The sequence below is a fragment of the Opisthocomus hoazin genome, chromosome 6 (assembly GCF_030867145.1).
Source record: "Opisthocomus hoazin isolate bOpiHoa1 chromosome 6, bOpiHoa1.hap1, whole genome shotgun sequence".
Classification (NCBI taxonomy): Eukaryota; Metazoa; Chordata; class Aves; order Opisthocomiformes; family Opisthocomidae; genus Opisthocomus; species Opisthocomus hoazin.
In genome coordinates, this window is record NC_134419.1 from 28,118,648 (window position 1) to 28,140,853 (window position 22,206).

Sequence of the window (22,206 nt, forward strand, 5' to 3'; positions counted from 1 at the left end):
ATAAAATCAGTTCACTTTTGCAGGAGTTTTCATTCACTTGAAAATTTCTGTACGTTTCCCTTCCACACCCATTTACAATCTCACAGAAAGGGAGTTTAGAAGTACATACTGAAAGTAATCACAACCACCTGAGGCAAAACTAAAGTAGCAGTAACAAACTACATTAGCTAAAATCTGTATGTTTTATGAAATTACTGCTTTTTTGTAATCTCTCAAGAATTAGCGGGGGAAAAAAACCTGTCAACTGACAACTCATGATTAAGCCTTCAGCCATACACACAAAATGTTCCTTGCCAGCCTGATTAAGCTAAAATTTTGCTAACCCTACAGAATACAAACAAATTTGGAGGAAAAAACGCATTCTGGGAAAAAAAGTTTTTAGAAAACACTGATCTAGAGGCACACTAAATCCAATTCACTCTTTTTTGTGGGCGGCTTAGGTATGCATTCACAACTATGCTGAATGGGACACTTGAATAGTCCTGTGCACAATTTACAAAACTCAACACAAAGCATATATTTAAATATCAGAATTCATCTTGCTATTTAAATGTAGTTCTTTGTTAAATGCAGCAGCAGCAAATACAAATGCAAGTATGATTAAACAGCTTTTATAGCATACTGCCACTGAGTTGAAGAATGTATTAGGTTTAACAGAACTCCATAGTAAACACCATGACACAAAACAAATGCTGTCTAATACCTGGATAGACTTAAACAATAAAGCTCTAAGTCTGCCGTCCTGATTTATTACAGGCAAAAGAAAGCTGGTTCAAGCTGTTCCCACTCATGAGTCATGTTCCAGATTCTTAAACATTTGCTACCCTATCTGTCAGAAAAACAGCAAAACATTTTGTTTGAAATGGCAGTAGTCTCATCTAATACATTTTTTGCAAATAGATGCAGGATGTCGCTAATGTTTGATAGATGTAGAAGCTGGCACTAGCAGTTCAACCTCCAAGTAACAAGAACACACTGAACAAATTAAACTAAAATATTCAACTCTTTAAATGCCAATAAATGTAAGTTAAGTCAAAGAATATCTGTGAAGTTATGCTTGAAAGTTGTTCATTCATTGGAACTAAACGAAAACAAATTTCCTATTTAATAACGACAAGACACAGCTTTCATATTCACCAAAGTGCTGCTCTTACCGTTGGCGCTGTATTTGGTGCAGGTCTTTGCTCAGGTGCTCGGCCTTCTTCTCTGGCTTTTACTGATTGAAGAATTGCAAAAATATTCTTGGCAAAGTTCTGAAAAACATATCGGATACCTGTGAACCTTGCTGACTACCTGCATTTCACATATTAACACAGGCAGAAGACACCATGTGGTTAACCTGTGCTTCACAGGAAAACAAAGCCAGCGCACCGATTCCATAAATAGATGTCTTCTGATTATTTTTCTGCAACGGGACCCAAACATAAGCAGTTTTAAGGCACTGTTGCTACCCCCTATTCTTTAAGGCCTAACTTGCTAAACCCAACTGGGTTCATTAGTGCACAAGCTAAACCAAACTCTTCACAAAGAGCTTGCAAACTGCTCTCCTCTCTTGCCTACCATGCCCGTCCAGTCCCTTTGGAACTCTTTGTGCTGTAGCAAGAAGGAAAAATTTCTACTCAAAATTTCCAGGACAAGTCTCACCTGAGGCCCAGATACGTATCTGCTTGCTTTTGGCCTCCTGACGGGACGTCCTGGGCACAGCCCCAGTGTCCGCCTAACCCTGTGCTACAAGCAGCCCTCCTCCACCCAAGCACGCTCCGCTGCTCTTCGGGAAGAGTCTCAGGAACCCCCAGGAGGCTTTCCCAGACCCCGCACGGAGCAGACAGGCAAGACAGACAGGCAGCCACCTCCCACGCTTGCCACCCAGGCTCCTGAGAGAAGAACATGCTCCAGCTGGCTGTTAAAGGTTCACAGGCACAACCCCGTCACATTGTGGTGCAGTTCTTTCGATATTTATTTTGAATTACGACTTCACTCCATTTGGCACCCAGTAATTTAAGCAGCAGAGCCTTCCATTTTGAACTGGAGGAAGCAAGTACAGAAATCACATTCACAAACCCTTGATTCAAGAGTGATCCAGGATAATTCTAATAACTTCGTGCAGCGTTTTGTCAGATAACCAAGTCATTGAGGGACAACTGAACAAATCATATCGATCAAGGTTTTTAAACACATTCTTCCTGGTAATATTAGGAGGACTGCTTTATTCTAAAGAAAAATGTAAACACTAATTAAACTTCTGAAAGGCCCGTGCTTATTACATTACCCCTCAATAGACATTTTAAGCTATAGGGATATGTGTACACAATACCTGTCATTACTGACAATTTGCAGTAACGGTTCATCAGTAAAAGAAACCTTTCATCAATTAAGGAAAATGGCTTTTTTACTGGTTCAGAATAGTAAAAGTATTCACAGAACGCTTAGATTCTTTCAGAGTATTGAGTGCTAACACTGAAGTGGTGTTAATTAACACTACTGGCATCACAAAACAAATGCATGAATTGCAAAATGAAGACTTCTGGGGTGAATTTTGCAGAAATCTTTTAGAGAGTTGTAATGCAAAGCTTCTCTAAGCTTGTTCACTTGACCTCAGCCAGCATGTTGTCAGGCTGCTCCAAGCCAAGGGGCAGGAACTGGAAGACCACCAGAAACCACTTCTAAAGGCAAAGCCATTCCTTGAGCAAACCCAGTTCTTTTCACAAAGACTGAAAGAACTCACACAAAACCGTATTTGAAATTCTTTTCAGTCAGAAAAATCCTGGAGAAAAAAACCCAAAAGCTATAAAGACCTGTGAGCCACGCACATATCAATTATACGAGGATACCTAAAACCAGCTCTGTTCTTCAGAAAATAATTCTAACTACATGCTTTTACTGGAAATTCAGAGATTTCTGCTGAACTGTGGAAGGGCAGCATATCAATCACAATTCTTGTTATTGCTGTTCTTCATCACATACTGTCTCTTGGAAACAGCAAGCTACTCAGTCTTCTGAAATTCAGGAGGAAGAACTAATTAAATAACAAGAGAAGAATTTCGTAAGAGCAATTGTCTGTGTAGAAGCCAAGTCTTCTTTCAGCCCCAAGGAAGCTATGACCAGCTTTCACATCCATATTTCATTTATAAAAGCTACAGTTAACACACTCTCAAAGTAAGCTTAAATTTCAAATTATGAATTTTTCAAAGGCATTTTATCACCTCAGATTTTAACAGCCTGAAATTGCATGTCCTGGATGGAATTTTTAATTCTTTCAGGTAAAAAAACAACAGGATTTTCTCCCATCTGTTGAAAAGTCGTCACTAATAAGCATGGAATTACAAAGTGTTCTTGCTGACTTCTTTTTTCCACAGCATAAAAATGCAAGTCCCCCAAGGCCATGACTAATATCTGTTTGGAAAGCGAAAAAACAGCGGTGTTTTAACAAGCACTCGAACTAGTACCATCATCATGCTGTTCATTGGCTTGGTCGGGGATGTGGGATTACATTACTGTGACAGAAAAATGATCAAGCAGGAAGTCCGCTGCAGGTACCAACCGATTTGCAAAGCTCTGCAGAGTTGCAAGACCGCCAAGTTTTCATTGTTCACCCCTTCAGAATCAGAATATGAACATCCCCCAGCTTCTGCCCTAGATTTAATAAAATTTAGTAACAAATGCAACAATTTTGTTACAAAAAACTTCTGAACTGGGGGACAGAGCACAAAAAAAAAAAAGAAAAAAGAAAATATCTGCTTCTCTGCACTAAGTCTTAAAAAAATTTGAACATGCTTTAAAAACGATGCTTAAGAAAATCCTTAGTATATGAAAGGACCATTCCGTCGATTCTTGTTGTTAGCTGTCTAGAGTACTGTTCTCTCTGTTGATTTCAACCTTGTCTACACCTAATTATAATTCATCATGTTGGGGGAGAGGGAGATGCAAAATTTTTCAGCAACTACCAAACTGGGCTTTTAATATTTTCTTTAAACCCTATCGTAATAGATTTTTCCACCCATCCTCACTCATGCCTCTAAAAAGAAGACTCATGCACTAGATGCAAATCAGAAGGGAAAACAATGGTAGCCAGCAGACAATCATTAACAGCAGCAATGGTAAGATACACAGTCAATCATCTTACAGAAAAAGTCACACACATTCTTTAGGAAAGCCTGCAACAGTATGTAAATTCTCAAAATTTACTGGCACAGATGCCCTATCCCTTGCCAACATAGTGACTAACACACATCAAGTCAAGTTACTATCACTGGTGTTAATTTAACACCAGGCTGTTTGAGGAGAAATACCAGAGCAAATAATATCAGCCTGTTCTGCTGGGGAAGACTTAATGAAGTTACATTACTACCAAAAATCCTTCTGTAATAAAAATACTTTCATTTAAATAGATCACAATTTTTTCTGCAAAACTACCATTTTCATTCTGCAACATATATTTAATTTCTGTAACTAGCCATAACCCTAACGCTCATTAACAAAGACTCCTAGTCACAGCAGCAGCTTTATCAGGCTAGCAAAAAAACCCAACCCAACCTTTTTTCTAATAATGATCAGCACGGAGAAATATTGCTTTCAATTTCATTGAAAACAATTCTTGAGGCAAAATAAAATAAGGAAATATACTTCATGTCAATCATCTGAAGAAAAATAAAAGATCAAATCTAACATATAAAACCAGAAGCATATAAAATGTTACACAGCATGGCTTACAAGGCTTCAAAACTTCCCTACAGCTGAGTTGCAACCAATTTTTAATCAGATTTTATACTCTAGTCCTTCACTGCAGAGAGAAGAGCCTAGGAACAACCCTCTAAAGTCAAATAAACTCTTATCTGAGCTGACAATATGTATTTCTTGTCAGACATGCATCCCAGGATGATCAAGAGCTGCAGAATGCTATAAACTGTCCAAATGTATAGCAGGGCCAGAGAAGGCAGAATCAAGCCCCTACCCCACTTCTTCATACATTTGCTTGATATGCTCAGACATCCCACTCAGTGCTGTGCAGCCACTGACAGACTGAAAGGTACGATGCAGTACCAGAAATGCAGTATTTCCATCACAAATTTTCAGGAATTCCTATGTGCTATATGACATGAAATCTGTAAACAGTATTCAGGTGGTCTCGGAAAAGTACAGTGGAAACTTAAAAATTGCTCCTATGGAACATGAACTGATGAACTGCATGTTTACAAGAAAACATTTTGCACTTTTAAATTTAAAGCACATATTTAAATCTGGAGTCCTTCAGTTAAGGCATCACTCTCCTACGCCTACGAATCTGTATCTTCAACTTGTAAACTGTTCACCAGCATTGAAGCTGATGGTCTCTCCTCCTTGCTCCTCTAATTTAAAGATAGCCCTAAAGCACTACATTTTATATTGTGTGCTAGGTTGCCCTCAGAATCAAAGGCTGGATGTATGCAAGACTGATATTCAGGGACAGTTGCAAGCAACTGCAAGTATGCAAGCGTATTGGTAGAACGGCTACATCAACTATTGGTATTTTCTGCACTGTGCTTACTCAGACCATTACAATTCCCATCATTTCTGACCCAGCATCTTTCCTCTCCTTACACAAGAACCTTCCAGATAAAGGCCACAGCTAGAAACACAATCTTGAATTACATAATTGTGATGAAGTAAACCCTCCTTTTTGAATTACATACACGTGCACCTCTCCCATTTTCCTTCTTTGCTTTGAATAACCCGTCAAAGGCCCAAGGCGCTCAGCTGCACTGCGAGGCGCGCTGGCAGGGAGCTCACCGTGAGCTTGGACCTGTACGTGCCATACCACAGTAAGTCACACAACAGCACGGCTGATACTAAAGGCATGCTACCACATCGACCGTTTTAGAAAGAACCACCTAAATAAACAGGTTGTCTTAGTTGCGCTTTCAGGACAACAATAGTTTAAGAAATTCTCAACAAAGTAGTGGAATTTATACAATTAACCAACTGAAGCACCGTACTTGACTTCAATAAAGTACGCTGTCAGATTAGGGAACCTATAAAAAACTATTAATTAAAACCTGAAGTTGTTAGTAACTGCTGAGGAAAAAAAATAAAAATCATGCACTCCTTCCTACAAAATTTGCTCAGGGAATCAGATAACATTTCTTTATGCTCCAGTCAAAAAGTTCATTTAAGTATTACTATAGTCTACTGCACTAAATTGAAAACATAGCTATCAGCCCAGTATATTTGTGGACTATACTTTCAGCAACAAGTTCCACTCCTCACTTGTTCTGTATTATCTTCATTAAATTTTTATAGCAAAAGTATGACATAAAAGACAACCAAAACATTTAATTTGAAATAGCACGAAGGCTGATTCAGAAGTATGAAAGAGCAGCAACACTATATTATCCTGAAGATACAGCACAACATCTGCTCAAAACCCCTCCTCATACATAATCTATTTCTCCTATGAATGCAGCATATGGAAATGGGTTTTTTTTGGGCTGTTTGATTTTTGTTTGGATGTTTGTTTGTTTGTTTTCAATAGTTAGAGAAGTAGTCTGTAAGAATGGTGAAGTTACTTTACAGCTGACCTAAATTTTCTTCCAGGAAACATAATGCATAAACTACTGAGTTTTCTGACAAATTTGAGCTACCTATTTACAAAACAAGATTCGGTATTACTCAATATAAATACAATTTTTATTATCTGGCCCATCGTTCCTTCAAGTGCAGTATTCAAAATGTCTGCACTTGTGCCTAGCAGCAATATAACAGTCTTCCCAGTCTTACGATGTAAGCTAATACAGGATAAAGTTGAGTTTAGGAATTCGAGCTATACCATGCCATTACACTTGTGCACAGCCATTCTAAAACCATAGGTTGTTCCATTTGAAAGCACTAATGAGGATATCAGTTGCTATTAACCTGGCACACCTTTGTCTTTTAATTTCGCGATTAAATTCACCACTATTGTGAATTTCAGGAACATGGAACAATTCTGCCACCTAGAGCCCATATAAAAAATTGCTTTCACAATCAAATAATTTCTTTAAAAATTTCCAAAATTTTACTCTCAGATCTTCTAGCTGTCAAAAGTGATTAAAACACTACATTAGTCTTTCCATAAAATTATTTTGATTGAAATATTTTCCACTGACAAGATCATATTAAAGAATTTACTGAAATTAAAACTGTAGCTATAAGCTCCTTACAGGTGACTTCAATAGTAAGAATGCTCAAAAAGGTATCAGAACAAAAATGTGAACTGAAAGTAACTGAAAAGGCCATTTCTCACAGCATTTTGTTCAAACACATTTCTGTAAAAGGATCAATCCTACAAATAAAAGACATTGATTTAAAAAATAAAGTCTGTGAATACGAACTGTAGAAGTAATATTTTCCAGGTGGTAACACAAAATTAAAAATATTGACCACCACAAAGATGAGATTCATTTGGGGAAAATGAAGAGTCTTGCTATTTAACACTCACATACAGGAATACAGAAAAGCAGAGGAATAATATTCTGAAATAGTTCAGAGCAAGACACTGTATTAGATAAATCTGTAATTGTGGGTTGCATCCAAGGTACCAGGACGCGTACCAGGAAAGCATTAACCCATGTAGCCAGGTCAGCTCTAAGTCTCAATCATCTTCCTCAGTTCTGGACTTCTCATCACCATGCACACAAACATACCCGGAAGCTGTGGGTGGGGCGTCAGGGAAATAAAATCAAGATTATGTAATTTAATACATAAAACTCACAGACATATTCTATAAAATGAATTTAGAGCCGAGTCCAATCCCTTCTGTATTAATGTCCTTTATATGGATAAACAACACTGGCAACCTCAGCCTTTTTTTTCCTCTAAGTACAGATAATGAGAACATTACAACAGGACCGCAATAACTGAAGATATAAAATCTGATATCTTAACTAAAAAATTAAAAGTTATTTATTTAAAAAAATTACTTGTTACACAAAATAAGATTCCTGTGCTTTCAAAATAAAGCTTAAGAGAAATACCTGCTGTATAGTCTAGTCTAAGGTTTTCACATAAGAACAAAGCAGAAAACTAACATTTTATTTGATTCCGGCTTACTTCCTGCTTCATTAGAAAGGAAATAGGAATATATATATTAAAAAGTCATAAATATTAATATTTTCTGTTATTTTTTTGGTACAGTAAATATTCAGCAGCGAAAAGACTAACACCCCATTACTGTGAAAGCATCAAATTGGTCAATCTGCAGAAGGGAAGCAACAGCCAGTAACAAAGGAGACCTTTGCTTCAATATTTCAATCTAGACCTAGCAAGTGTTTGAACCCTATGCTCAGTTTTGGGCCCCTCACTATGAGAAGGACACTGAGGTGCTGGAGCGTGTCCAGAGAAGGGCAATGAAGGTGGTGAAGGGTGTAGAGAACAAGTCTGACGAGGAGCAGCTGAGGGAGCTGGGGCTGTTTAGTCTGGAGAAGATGAGGCTGAGGGGGCACCTTATTGCCCTCTACAACAACTACCTGAAAGGAGGTCGTAGTGAGGTGGGTGTTGGTCTCTTCTAAGCAACTGGCAATAGGACAAGAGGCAATGGCCTCAAGTTGCACCAGGGGAGGTTTAGATTGGATATTAGGAAAAATTTCTTTACTGAAAGAGTGGTCAGGCATTGGAACAGACTGCCCAGGGAGGTGGTGGAGTCACCATCCCTGGAGGTGTTCAAAAAATGCGTAGATGTGGCACTTCAGGACATGGTTTAGCAGACATGGTGGTGTTGGGTTCACAGTTAGACTTGATGATCTTAGAGGTCTTTTCCAACATTAATGATTTTATGATTCTAAGTACTATGTACGTAAAGGAACAATCTTCTATTGACGGAAAGACACAACTTCATGATTCATAGGTTATGAACTAAGCTATAGGGACCGAGTTTCACACAATTGGTCCCATACCAAGTTGTAACACTCTGAACAGTTTTTCTGTTATTAGCAGATACCTGCATAAGGAGCCCACATCTGATCATTCTTCAATTTTCTACACAGCTAATTCCATTAGAAAAATGTTTACCTCAAATTCAGATTTCTCACGTCCAACTAGCATGGTCCTACCTCAGTGCTTTTCCCTGGAATGCATCCAGGCACACAACAACGTTAAGATGCTGTACAGGTCACTCGACTCCTAGGACCTTGCAACGTCTTCAAAAGACTTACACAAGGCTCAAGGAAGACAGTAAAGAAGGGATTTACAGATCTGTTAAAAGAGGCCAAGAAATCCACAAAAGCAGCAGCTGGACAAGTCCCACACAGTTGCTGCACACAGATTTGTAAGTATGGGTCTATATCTGGACTCACATAAACGAAGAGTGTACACCAATTGTTCCAGCTTCTCAGTCAAAGCAATTTAGAAAGGTTACATGGTACAACCTTTAAGCCTTTCCATATATTTGATAGTATAGATTATGTTATTTCTCCTGTATGTATACTTAAAGTTTACTTGAGAACAGGTCATTTTAGCACACTCGCAACTGTAAGAAAATATGACTGAAGAATGTTACCCAAAATTTCAAGTTTTAGCAATAATCTCCAGCATAACCCTACAAGGAAAAGGATGAAAGATTTTTTTTTTTAAATGTCACAAGTACTGAGAGCTCACTCTTCCCATGAGAACACTGGTTCATTTCAAAAAGTTTTAAATTCACAGGGCATTCACTAGTGCATTTCCCAGATTCCAGTTTTAAGATTTCTCTAGACACAGGTAGAGCACGCGCAGCCTGGCCCACGCGGTTACCATGCTGCTTATCTAAGAAACAATTCTGAGCAATCTGGGAGATTTAAAAATAAATAAATGAATAAATCAAACACATCAGAAGTCACCAACAAAAACTCGTCCTCTAAATATACTTGTGAATCCTGAAACTCCTGTTTAGGCTCTCTTAATTTATTCCTACAGGAAGAATTCAAGAGCCACAAACGTATTTACAGTAGATATGGAATGAGGAAGCTTCTCCTTCAGAAAAGATTGCTGAAGCCTGCTACAGGACATTATGAAAAGGAAAAGATTATTCAGGAAGGAAAGATAGAGGAAGGAAATGAAAGGAAAGAATCAATTTCAGTTTAAACAGTTTTTTCTAGGTGTTCAATGGTTTATTTTACACAACAGCCCCACATTTATCTAAACACATGTACACAACAGCACTCTGCAAAGCAGTAATTCAAACTTAACACTCCAAACACGACGGTAAATATTCTGTGTATGAGTTCAAAACTTTAGCTACCAGAGAAGATATCCAGTTCTATACAAAGGTTCTCTCAATAAAGAAGTTACAAAAGTAATATTTTGCTAGTACTTTCCTCTAAGATTTGCAGTTTTGAAAGTGTCAATATTAATTCTGACATATCTTCACCAGACATCTTTCAGTTTCAACTGATTTAACACATATATAAAAACCTGACAAACATAGCCTGCTCTCCAGAAACAGGTTCCATAGTCCACGGCATGACTACGTTATCAAGAACTCATTCATACCCCTCCAACACGAAGTAAGCAAGCATGCAAAACTATTATGTCTGCTTTATATAAAAAAGGTCACAAAACCCCCAGAGTCACTTACACTAGCAAGACACCTTATGCAAATATCAACCTACAGGTTAAATTATTCCCACTTTTTCGTCTTTAAACTTCCCTCCCTATACCTGCACTGCTTCTCTCCCCCAGCATATCCAGCTGCATCAGGTCTGAAGACAGCAATTCCCTTACCCTGATTTTCATGTGTGACTCTGAAGATTAAGCATGAGAAGTGGACTGCATGAAGAGTGAGGACAAACAGACAAGATTAATTTCTTAAAGCACCCAACAACTGTGGCTGTTCAAAGAATGGTAAAAGAATTCAGTAGCAGCTCTAGCACCAAATACTTTGATTGCTTTTGAAATCTGACTAAATTTTCAGCTGGTTCGACTGTCAAGTTGGCTCACCAAAACAGCAATGTTCTGTTGCATGTCTTTCAGTCAAACCTGAAATTAAATTGTTTTAAACAGTATCTCCTCTCAAATAGTCCTAAAATTAAGCTACTATGAGAGGAAAAAAACCTTAAGGCTAAACCAATGCAATTTGGCTCTAAAAAGTGACTACATTAAAATTTGTTCATAAAACCTAGAAGACTACACTACAGACTTGGGGAAGGCCAACATGTTTAAAACAGACTGTGCAGGATGACTCATCCACTAGCGATTAAATCAAACACTGTATTTCCAAAAGAAGGTAGAACTGCATAATAATCAAGCAGAAAACTGTGGAAGAATACCTCAACAAAAAAGTTCTAAGCAAAGCATAAAAATAAGCAAGCAGACAAACGCAAATTCTAGAAATCTTAAAACCAGAAGAGGACAGATGAACTAAAATGTCTGCTATTACAAACAATAGGAACCTCACAAAATCTACAGTAAAAAGACAGCCAGGGATCAATGCAATGCCCGATTAAAAGAGGGCAACAGCGGGGATTGTACAGATGAAGGACCTGTCTGTGTGATGCACTACAGCAAGCTTAGAGTCAAACTATGAATGGCAACCAAGGCATGACAGTAAATGAACGATAAACTGTCCCGAATCTTTAGCACGTTGGGGTTACATTCCCCATACAAATGGGACAGTACAGAGATTTCCAAAGAAGAAAACAGTAATTATGAGAGATTGCAGTTACTCTGCAGGCTGGATAAGAGTCAAGAAGGGGAGCACTGCAGCGATTTGCTCTTTAGCTGTCATAAGCAATTCCTTCTTGGAGCAGCTGGCCAAAGGAGTGACAAAAGGAAAAACATCTCTTGATTTAGTCCACAGCACCTGCTTTAGCGAGGTAGCTGCTGAAGAATATTCTACAACAGGAGCATCAATGCACTCAAATTCAACATTCTTGCAAACAAAACAAACCCCTACGGCCAGGAAAAAAATCCATCGCTATTTAATTTCAGCTTGGGGAGCTAAGCAACAGTGACCATGCTATTAAAAGATCACTAAAAGTAGCATCTAAGAGGGCAGAATGCATCATGAAAACTTTTAAATATGTTAAAAAAGAAGATTAAATCACTGAAGACATAAAAAAATCCTGAAACAGTTCTACAATGAAAAAAAAAAAAAGCTATTTGAAGTAAAAAGCAAACTTCAGAATCAGAAAACGCGTCCAAAATGAGAAACAGTAAATACTCCATAAAGATAGTTAAGATTCCTGCCATCTACATAGACTTTTGAGGAGCATCTTGCTGGAGGAATCTGTACTTTTTTCAAACACATCAAAACCAGAGGAAACCTGCCAGAGAGCTGATAAGGACAACAGATCATTTTCTTTTTGCCGTGTCCTGATCTTCCTAGTGTTTTCCTTTTGCATCTTAAGCTATCACCACATCTTTGTTCACTACAGAGAACACTGGGAAAGTTCACACGGAGGAGTTTTTCTCTCTGAAGAAAGCTTGAGGACCTGCCTTGGACTGAACCCATTTTTGGAAAGAAACACCACAACTGACCTTTTGGGGTGCTCACTCTTTGTTACCATTCACCCAGGAGTTCTAAAGGAATTCAGATACCAAAACGTCAGACACTGTATGGTGTGTAAACTACTGTTGAAGTAAATTTTGCTTTTAAACATTCTAGGAGGATCCAAGATACTGTAGGTTAATCTATACCAAGCACCTAATTCTTTTTAGTGAAAATATTCACTATCAGGCACATTAGCAATTCAAGTGTCATGCGGAAAAGTCAAAACAGCATTTGCAGAGAGGTATCATGCTTCCCTGACCAAAACTCTTTAAATGAACAGACAAGAAGATAAGGAATGATCTGCCTGAGAGAACATATCTGAGTTTCCTAACAACTTTTGAGAAGGTCTTCACAAAAGTTCTTTTTAAAAAAAAAAAAAAGTCAACCAAAAAACCAACCCACAAACTAGCAAAAACCCCTGTGCTGTTTTGGGATAAATCACAGCCCTCGGTAACAAGTGATGTTTCCCTGTCTACTTACTTTCACTGTTACTTGTACAAAAAAACAAATATTAACATTTGATGATTTCTGTCCTTGCTATGAAGAACGCTCCGGCAATCCTGCACAAATGGAAATCAAAGACTTGCTACTGTGCCCATTATATTTGTCAGGCCAGTCAAACTACCTGCATGCTGGAGTCCAAGAACAAAATCTCATTTCTTGTCTTTCTCCCTATGGTATGTTTTGCTTAAAAATCATTACCTCACCTCACTATTATTACGGTGACACTACAATAAAATACCCAACTCTTTCCCTAGTAACTTTGCAAGTTTCCCTTGGAAGACATGTAAAGGTATGAATGCCATGAATGATTCACTAAAGGAGGAAAAGCTACACAGATTCCCTCAGTAACAACATTTCCAATGACTGAAATGTTACAGGCTTCTACCAATTTATCAGCTGTACAGCAGTCAGATTGCTACAAATCTCACAGACTTAAAGAAGCAACACTCACCCTGCGTGTAGCATGCCACACACCTACTAACTACCCCATAATTCATGAATTACAATATTGTACCACTAATGCCATGAGATCACGTTGCAAAAATGAGTGCTATGTAAGACAAATGAAAACCAGGACCTCGTTTACTTCTAAACATGATTTTCCTGTGACAGTACTTAAAGAAGGAGTGAAGGCAAAGGATGCAATTTGACAATAACCTCAGGAAAACAGATATTTGCAGTCTTACAGAAATTTACTTACTGCTTCCTTGAGAAATTTAGTGCCAAGTGTCACTGCAATAAAGAAAGCCTAACTGTCCAAAGAGAGCACGCTGTCAGCTGTGCTTGCAACCATGTTCTGGATGGCACATAACCAAGTGCAGCTAAATACAGGGACTAGAGGAGCACGAAGGGACAAAAATATACAGAAAAGCCTCCTCATGGTAACACTTTCTGGTTTTGTTCATTTTAGCATTTTCTCTCCCTACTTCTGTGTTTTCCACAGCTTAGCAGCCTGTGGACCTTCAATGTACAGATGTTGCTACTGTTATCCGTTACTCCCCATTTTTGTCCGTTTCAGACCCACGGGTACTTTCATCAAGCCCTCCCAATTGTAGGGCTCAAGCCGGCTTTGTTTAAGAGGAATTAAGCGATTACTTGGTATCTTTTAAATGGCCGAAGCACATATTTTGAGATACACTTTAGGCTTACTGTAACGAGGTAAGAATGAACTCTTCTGTCACTGTGCCAACAGCCCTCCAAGGTTACCTCTACCGAGAACATTAAGCATAATTTCACAGAATCACAGAATGGTAGGGGTTGGAAGGGACCTTCCCCAGTCATCTATAGCTAACAATACAGAAAACAGAAAATGCAGTTTGTCATTTGGATCATAAAAAGAGCTTGGTATCCAGAGCATTACCTTGCCTGTGCTTTGTAAGATTGTAGTTCTTGTCCTCCATACTCTCTCCCTGCTGACAATATCTCTGGTTACATCCACTTCAGCATCAACAAAACTTCTCTGTTTAAGAGCAGTTATGTCATCATCCAGATCAGTTTTGATAGTAGATCTTTTCTTTGCCATGATTTTTGCTTTGATAGCAGCAATTTTTTCCACTGACATGGCTTCAGACAAGGACCTACATGAGCAAAAATAACAGAAGAGACTGAATAACGGTGCAAAAAATTCTTCTGAAAGAATTTGTGAATCTTACTTCATCCTGCTTAAAGTTCATGGCTACACTATAAATCATAAAATAGTCACCTTACATATACTTGAAGATTACATGAGCTTGGCATTGACATTTTTGGCATGAGAATCAAACTTTGGAAGAAAGAATCCATCCCAGTATAAGGACAAAAACCACCAAAAAAATCCCAACTACAACCAGCAGAAGTAAAGATTGCAAATGTAAAGCATCAGGACGAACACTTCCATTTACAACGTCATCCAAATTTCAGCTCCTCATTATTTTCAGTGGATTACAATTTTGTGTCCAGGCAGTCAGTCCCCGGGTGAGTCCCTGGGTGCTCTGGGGCTTTGAAACATTAATCCAAATTTCAGTTGAGGTGCTGTTACGCGGACTTGGCCACTTGCAAGATGTGTTAGCTTTTCAGAGCATGTAGGCCAAGCAAACAACAGATGGTAGTAACTTTGCCCACATTAATCTGTGTTTGAGGTAGCTCAGTTCAGTTCAAGCGTGCAAAATCTTTTATCTGTTTGCTTTCAATTTTAAACACAGAATTTGCTTGCCAAATGGCGAGCCCTATCATTTCGCATGTGAGCTGAAGAATAAAAAAAGGAATGAATTGCATGAACCTAACTGCACATACCCAAATCAATTTACATGATTTCTCTTTTTGAGATTACATTGAAAAATTAATACAACAAGTACTCATTTTGAAGTAATCTCCTTTTGCAACTAAGCTATTGGAAAGGCAACTTCTTGGTGTTGCTGTTAAAGTAACAACAGTGACAGGCATGGAGTTCAAACTCACTGCCTGTAAATGTTACTTGCACTTTTTTTAAACAGGCAGTCTTTTACATTCAGCATCAAAAAAAAATCTGTAAATACAGAATACAAAGTAATTATGAATAATACTCAGTGATCTTCACTGCATCATTGTCTCATGACTTTAAAAGAAAGTTGTGATACACTCAAGCCAGCATCCATATTATTATTTTATACAAAACAATGTGTGTACTTTTTGATTTTTTGATCCTTAGACTTTCTGATTTTAAGTCAGGCATAACAATTGGATTTTCTTTCCCCCCCCCCATAGTTTCCTTTTAAGTACACCTATACAAGAGATAGAGAGGAAGACAACATTCAAAATATGTATTTTTCATGTGGTTACATGTAATTAAGGATTCTATAAATGCCACAACTCTGCCATATTAATTGTTGCAAAGCTAACTGCTAAATTTAATCCCAGTAAAGGACAGACAAGCATTCACAGTATTGTTTATGCTCAAGAGATAAATTTCTCAAGAATGCAGTTGGTCTATCAACTGAAACTACTTTTCTGCAAAATTCGATGAAGACAAAGCTGTACATTAATCCATACTCATACACCTTAACTGTAGCAAGCATGACTCCCATTTTACATTACAGGAGATGACACACTAAAGAAATTAAGCAGCTACCTTTACTAAAGACTTCTGAACTCAGGTATTTGAAAATGAATTACTACAATCTGGTATGCTACTAAGCCCAAGATCCTCAGCGTCAACAAGATCTTGCAAGAATTTAATTTCTTCTCTGCCTGGTTTTGGGAAGATACGGTATAAGACTGAAAACCAGGGTCACTCTTTGCAAAATTCTGGATGGATACAGCGGAATAGGAAAGGTGATGGGCAAGTTTTTAGGCACTTGAATATGGATTACTACTTAGGGCAATGACAGTGCGTTATCCTCTGGTGTCCTACTGCCTCTTCAGAGGCAAGCAGCTCATCTCTGTAGGGAGTCAGACAAAGTTTGTGCTGCCCTTTTATCTGTTCTCACAACGTTTTCCTCCTTTTGCATGCAAGACATTCTGCAATACAGGATATTTTTCTTTGAAATAGGGAGACACACAGAGCTTCCCCTTGCAGTTCTGCTCACAGTATTTGACAGCTTAGATAAACACCATGGCAGAAGAAAGCAGAAATGGCAGACTTGGTGGGAGGAAGAGACAACTGTCCATTGTCTCATGCCATGACATCTCAGCTTCCACTCAAGAACAGGAGCCTGACCAGGCATGAAGTTCTGCCTCCTCAAGCATTATTGCTGATAGCACCTAAGGGAAGGAGGCTTCCACTGAGAGCTGTTGGACAGAAGTAAAACTGCCTGCTTTGAACAGCATGAAAATTGTTATCAGTCCCTTAATTAAGCATTATTCATAAAAATATTCCTACCTGATCTGCTCCGTTTGCACGATACCTTCTTTATGTCCTTCCAACCGAGCTGCCAACCGCTCCTTGTCGAGGCGCACACACTCTTCATCCTAGAAGTAACAGAAATGCTTAATTGTAATGTTTAAATTTTTTGTGCATTCTCTTTAAAAAAATAAATGCAACTAGAATTAAAGCTATTCAGAACTTTTTTTTTTTTGCATTTACAAGGACAATATTTATTTCCAATTATTTTTGATCTGTGCACTAGCATTAACTGTACAGCTATCGGAAACTTCCTCTCAAGAGCCACAAAATATAATCAGAATAATGAAAAGGAAACTACCATGGCCTTGTAAAGAGCCTTGCTCAGACAACAATTGAGAACAACTGCAAAATCAGTCAGAGAACTTAAAGCAAACAATGCACACATTCAGGCAGGACAACACATATACACACATACATATTTAAGGTAAATTTATTGGACACTCAAATTTGCCCTGATATGTAATCTGTGACGTTTTTAAAGAAAAAAAAAATGCTCAGAACTGTTACATCTTGACACAGAACTTTTATAAATGGCATTCCTAGTAAATACAAAAAACAAGCCAAGAGTAAGGAAGCCTCCAGTTACTCAAACCAGGTTTGAGGCAGATGTGTAATCCGAGAAAGCAGCAGAGAGATGTAATTTTATGACATCCTTTCAACTTCTTAATGCTGGTACCTCTTGTGTTCAATCTGTCTTACTTCCCCACAAAACTTAAATCAGCATCAAGCCTGTCCTGTTGCTAAAAGGCTGTTCAGAAAGGCTGAAGCACAGCAAAACCAGTCATGCCCACGTATCAGGAGAGACTTGGAATCTCTACACCGAGACGGTCTCCAAATAACTCAGAACAGACTTTACAGACTCTGAGCTGCCAGAGCAGCAAGGAAACAAGCAAGGAGAAGATGGCCATAAGCTCATTAGGCTCATCTGCGGAACTGGTGATTCTCCAAATTATGGCAGTGAAGATCTACAGTTTCAAACCATACTGGCATCACAACCACATAGGGTAATGTAGAACAAAAATCTATAGATCACCAAGAGGTCCTCTCACAGCAATCATCTGCTTATGTGTCACTAAGAATGCACAAACTTTTTGTGATTTTTATGCTGTTATAGCCAAGCACAAACAATGTTCAAATCCACTATTTTAATAAGGGAACTTATGTATTTTGATAACTCTTCCTTCTCAGAAGACATCTAAAGCCTCAGTACTCTGAAAATAAATGTAGCCAGATTTATAATAAATCTCAGAGGAGACAACTGGATGAACGCAGTTTAAAAAAAAAATATAATCAAGAAAAACAGTGTCAGTTTTTAAAACCAGGCAGAGTTAAGTAATACAGTGTGTGTAATAACTAGACACCTTGCTTCTGTTCAAGAGGTACTTGTGAAAATACATTGTTACATTAATTACCCAAGACACAGCTTCAGAAAATAGTAATCACAGGGATAGTTTCATAAACTGCCATAAAGACACTAAAATAGCAGGTAAAAGAAACAAGTATCCATTGACAGAGGTAAGACTGGCATTTAAGTTATAATGCCAACTCATGGATGGCAAATAACCATAATCGGTCATTAAACAGCACATTTATTCCAATCCCATAGTTCTCAGCAGACAGGCTGTAATGCAACAGGCACTTAGAGAGATACGCAGTCAAGCTTTCTCCCTTCACACTACAAATTACATCTAGTAATTAATATTTCAAGTTTAAATCAGCGGCTTAAATTCTAACTCCTTCCGGTACATGTTCACACTAACAGAAGCACTGTGTGCACCCAGAGGATTGGTAGCCCAACTGAATTGCTACAAAAACAGATAAATACTGTAATTTACCACCACCCCCAATTTGTATCAATGACAGTTACTGTCATTACCTCTATTCTTGGTTTCTTTGCTTCTGCTAGTATTTCATCTGCTGCTCTTTTAACTACAAGAAAAAGAGGACATTAAAAATGCAAGATTGTAGTAGACCTTCATAAAATAAACCTCAAGGTTATTTTTTAGTTAAACTGTACCTTGAGTGGACCGTTGAAGACCAATTTCAAGTGGAGCACTTCTGTCTATACTTGATGAGGTTGCTGTAATCAAACACAACATTTCATTTAAGTACAAAAGATTTGCAAAAATATTTAAGTATAAAAGGGAGAAGGACAACAGATTAATTGCAACAACGGAAATTCTAACCAGATACTAGGTAGCAAAGGCAGTCAAACACTGGAACTGGAAATATTCAGAACCTGACTGAATATAAAGTTAGATCAGGTTGCCCAGGGTCATTTGGCCCTTCTTTAAATCAGGGACTCAACCAGATGACTTCCTGTGGTCCCTTCCAACATAAATTAGTCAGTGATTCTATGATCTGTACATACCGAATAAAAGAAAACAGAGTCACAAAGACAGAGTCACTTTATAATCCAGAATCAAGATCTACCAGTTTGTCTAGATTTTTGAATAAAGACAACCTGCTGGTCCCTTTAAAATACACATAAAAATTATTTACTGCTCGTATTACAGAAATAATATCATATTCCAGGATACATAAAATTCTAAAACCACCTACAAAACAGAGCAACTTACAGAAGTAAACCATATTTAGCTTTCTTTCAGAGAAATATAGTCAGAGAAAAGAGATTTAACAAAAAATTTAAGATGATGGAATACCAGGCAAATATGCCAGACTGACAAACCAACGGTTTGATATATTTTACCACACTGAAGATTTTATCCCACACACTTCTTGCATCAAGATCAATGTGCTACTGAAAGTTTCCCACAGTCTAGAGAAGGAAAAAATATAAAGGCTAAGCATTCTAACACATAACTACTAACCAAAGGACGTTAAAAATAACAAAAAAGTAGCTCACTGCTAAATACGCATGTAGGAATGCAGCTCCTAGCTAGCTGCCATAAAAATAGTTAGATTCAGACCAAAATTAAAAAATGAAAGAAATCCTAACTTCGTTTGAGAAGTTTGAACATCTTCAGTTAAGCTGCAAACTGACCATTGTTCCCCTCCTACCCCTCACTTATTCCATAAATATGAAGCAGTAAAGTACACTACGTGTCTAAGGGTAAATGGAAGCCTCACTCACATGTTTCTCCATTTAGGTATGCAAGCAAGTCTTTCCTATCAGGTCTTCTTACCACAGGAATGTTTTCAGTCTGAAAAGACAGCAGACTTGACATTAAACTGTTATTCCCTCAGAGTCTCTTGCTGAAGATTTTTCACTTTTATTGAAAACTACTCATTCACACAAAGACAGGAACACGTGTCCTGCCTCCAAAGAAAGCATAACTATCAAGCTTAAAAATACTATTGCTTCCTAGAGGATGTTCAACGAGACAAAATGAAATATGTTGTCTGCCTTAACATTGAGAGACAGCCTTTTTCCTCCTTCACTTCAAACTTGCAAATAAGATTAAGAACTAACTTGAACACACACACTTCTCTGCCAGGAGTCAATGTTGGTATGCGGAAATAGAGTATTTCAATTTTGTTGTCCCAAGCATGTACAACACGCAGCACTGCTGTGTCAGGTAACCAAGCAGTGCAAGGGAAGACGAAGTGTGGGCTCACAGAAAGCAGTCAAAGGGAAATCAAAAGTAGTTTCACTCAGACTCCCTCTATCTTTATTTGTAGAGCTTATCCAACAAATTATTTAATTAGATTGCATACTTCTGAGTCCACTCCAAAGCTATTTCCAAAGCTATTCCGCTGTACTTTTCCCTGTTTGTGGATCCTTGCAATCTCAGGCACTAAAGGATCATCTAGACTGGGATCACACAACAGAGAACAAATGGACCAAAGTACTTTTGAAACAGTCAGTGCTGGAGACAACTGTGACCGCCAAATATAAAGAGAAATGCTACCATTACTGTTAATATTTGGGTGACAGACTCTTGTTGTAAGTGCAGCCTGGTAGATTGAAGGGATAATCTGTTAGGAAGTGAATTGTCACGAAAAATACTCCACCTCGACAGGGACTGACATTTGATCCCGACGCAGAAGTTTTCTTTTCTAAATACATGCACACTTTGTTGCATAGCTTTTTTCCTTTCTCCAGCCAAATTCATACATTTAAATGCTACTATTGTTCCCTGAAAATAACTATGCACATATTACTTATCACAAACACAACAAAATAAAACTCTATATGGTCTACTTACTGCAGCACGTCGGACATAAACAGGATGTGAAAGGTGCACATTATTGAGCAGGAACAAGATGGAATCCAAAGTGTAGTACTCCCTGGGCTGGCCCTCTTTCCCTGTCCTGTAAAATCATGAAACAAAGATTTTAACATTTAACTTCTCACACACTTTTTTAGCAAAGTTTTCTTTTCTTTCCAGATGGCAGTTCAAAAAGCAAGCAGTAATATTATTACCAGACTATTGCCAAACTAGTGAACTATCAATCGTCTTAACGTATACGCGTGAGGGACATATGTTTTTGCAGCCTCTTTGCTGAATTAATTATAAAAACTGTCCATAAGAAGAGTTGGATGGGTTGTAAAACATACAAGAAGCACGACTTGGGAAACATTCTGCCACATCTCAAACATACTTATTCTGATTATCAAAGGAATTGTCTACCTTATTTGGGATAGCCAGAGGAACACATCTCATCTGCTGTACCGGGTTTGTGTAGCAAGGCTGTGGTAGCAGGGCGGGCTACAGCAGTGGCTTCTCTGAGAACCTGCCAGAAGCTTCCCCCATGTCTGATAAAGCCAGTGCCAGCCGGCTCCACAGGGGCCAAGGCCGAGCCCATCAGCAATGGTGGCAGTGCCTCTGAGATAACATACTTAAGAAGGGGGGAAAAAAAACTGTGTAACAGCATTTTCCAGCAGGAGAGTGAGAACTCTGCAGACACCAAGGTCAGTGCAGAAGGAGGGGGAGGAGGCGCTCCAGGCAACAGAGCAGAGATTCCTCTGCAGTCCGTGGAGCAGATCACGGTGAGGCAGGCTGCGCCCCTGCAGCCCATGGAGGTCCATGGTGGGGCAGCTCCACACCTGTAGCCTGTGGCAGGGACCCCACACCGGTGGGGTGGATGCCCAAAGGAGGCTGTGACCCCATGGGGAGACCGCGCTGGAGCAGGCTCCTGCCAGGACCTGCAGACCCGTGGAGAGAGGAGCCCACACCAGAGCAGGTTTGCTGGCAGGGCTTGTGACCCCGTGGGGGACCCACGCTGGAGCAGCCTGTTCCTGAAGGACTGCACCCCATGGGAAGGACCCATGCTGGAGCAGCTCATGGAGAACTGCAGCTCATGGGAGGGTCCCCACGCTGGAACAGGGGCAGAGTGCGAGGAGTCCTGCCCTGAGGAGGAAGGAGTGGCAGAGACAGCGTGTGATGGACTGGCCGCAACC

The 22,206-nt window shown here is 38.8% G+C and overlaps 1 protein-coding gene and 1 pseudogene across 1 annotated transcript in view; both read right to left on the bottom strand.

The window, feature by feature from the left end:
- The window catches only part of CDC73 (cell division cycle 73), a 119,704-nt gene that overhangs the window by 91,820 nt on the left and 5,678 nt on the right, over positions 1–22,206 (bottom strand). Inside the window, exons 2-8 of the mRNA XM_075422346.1 lie at positions 21,011–21,116; positions 19,936–20,005; positions 18,859–18,921; positions 18,718–18,770; positions 16,818–16,906; positions 14,343–14,559; positions 1,155–1,253 (exon numbers count right to left, since the gene is read on the bottom strand). Of these exons, the coding sequence (XP_075278461.1) occupies positions 1,155–1,253; positions 14,343–14,559; positions 16,818–16,906; positions 18,718–18,770; positions 18,859–18,921; positions 19,936–20,005; positions 21,011–21,116 (697 nt within the window). The remainder of the gene's footprint in view (positions 1–1,154; positions 1,254–14,342; positions 14,560–16,817; positions 16,907–18,717; positions 18,771–18,858; positions 18,922–19,935; positions 20,006–21,010; positions 21,117–22,206) is intronic.
- On the bottom strand, positions 20,507–20,871 carry LOC142361755 (ubiquitin-conjugating enzyme E2 D2 pseudogene; annotated as a pseudogene).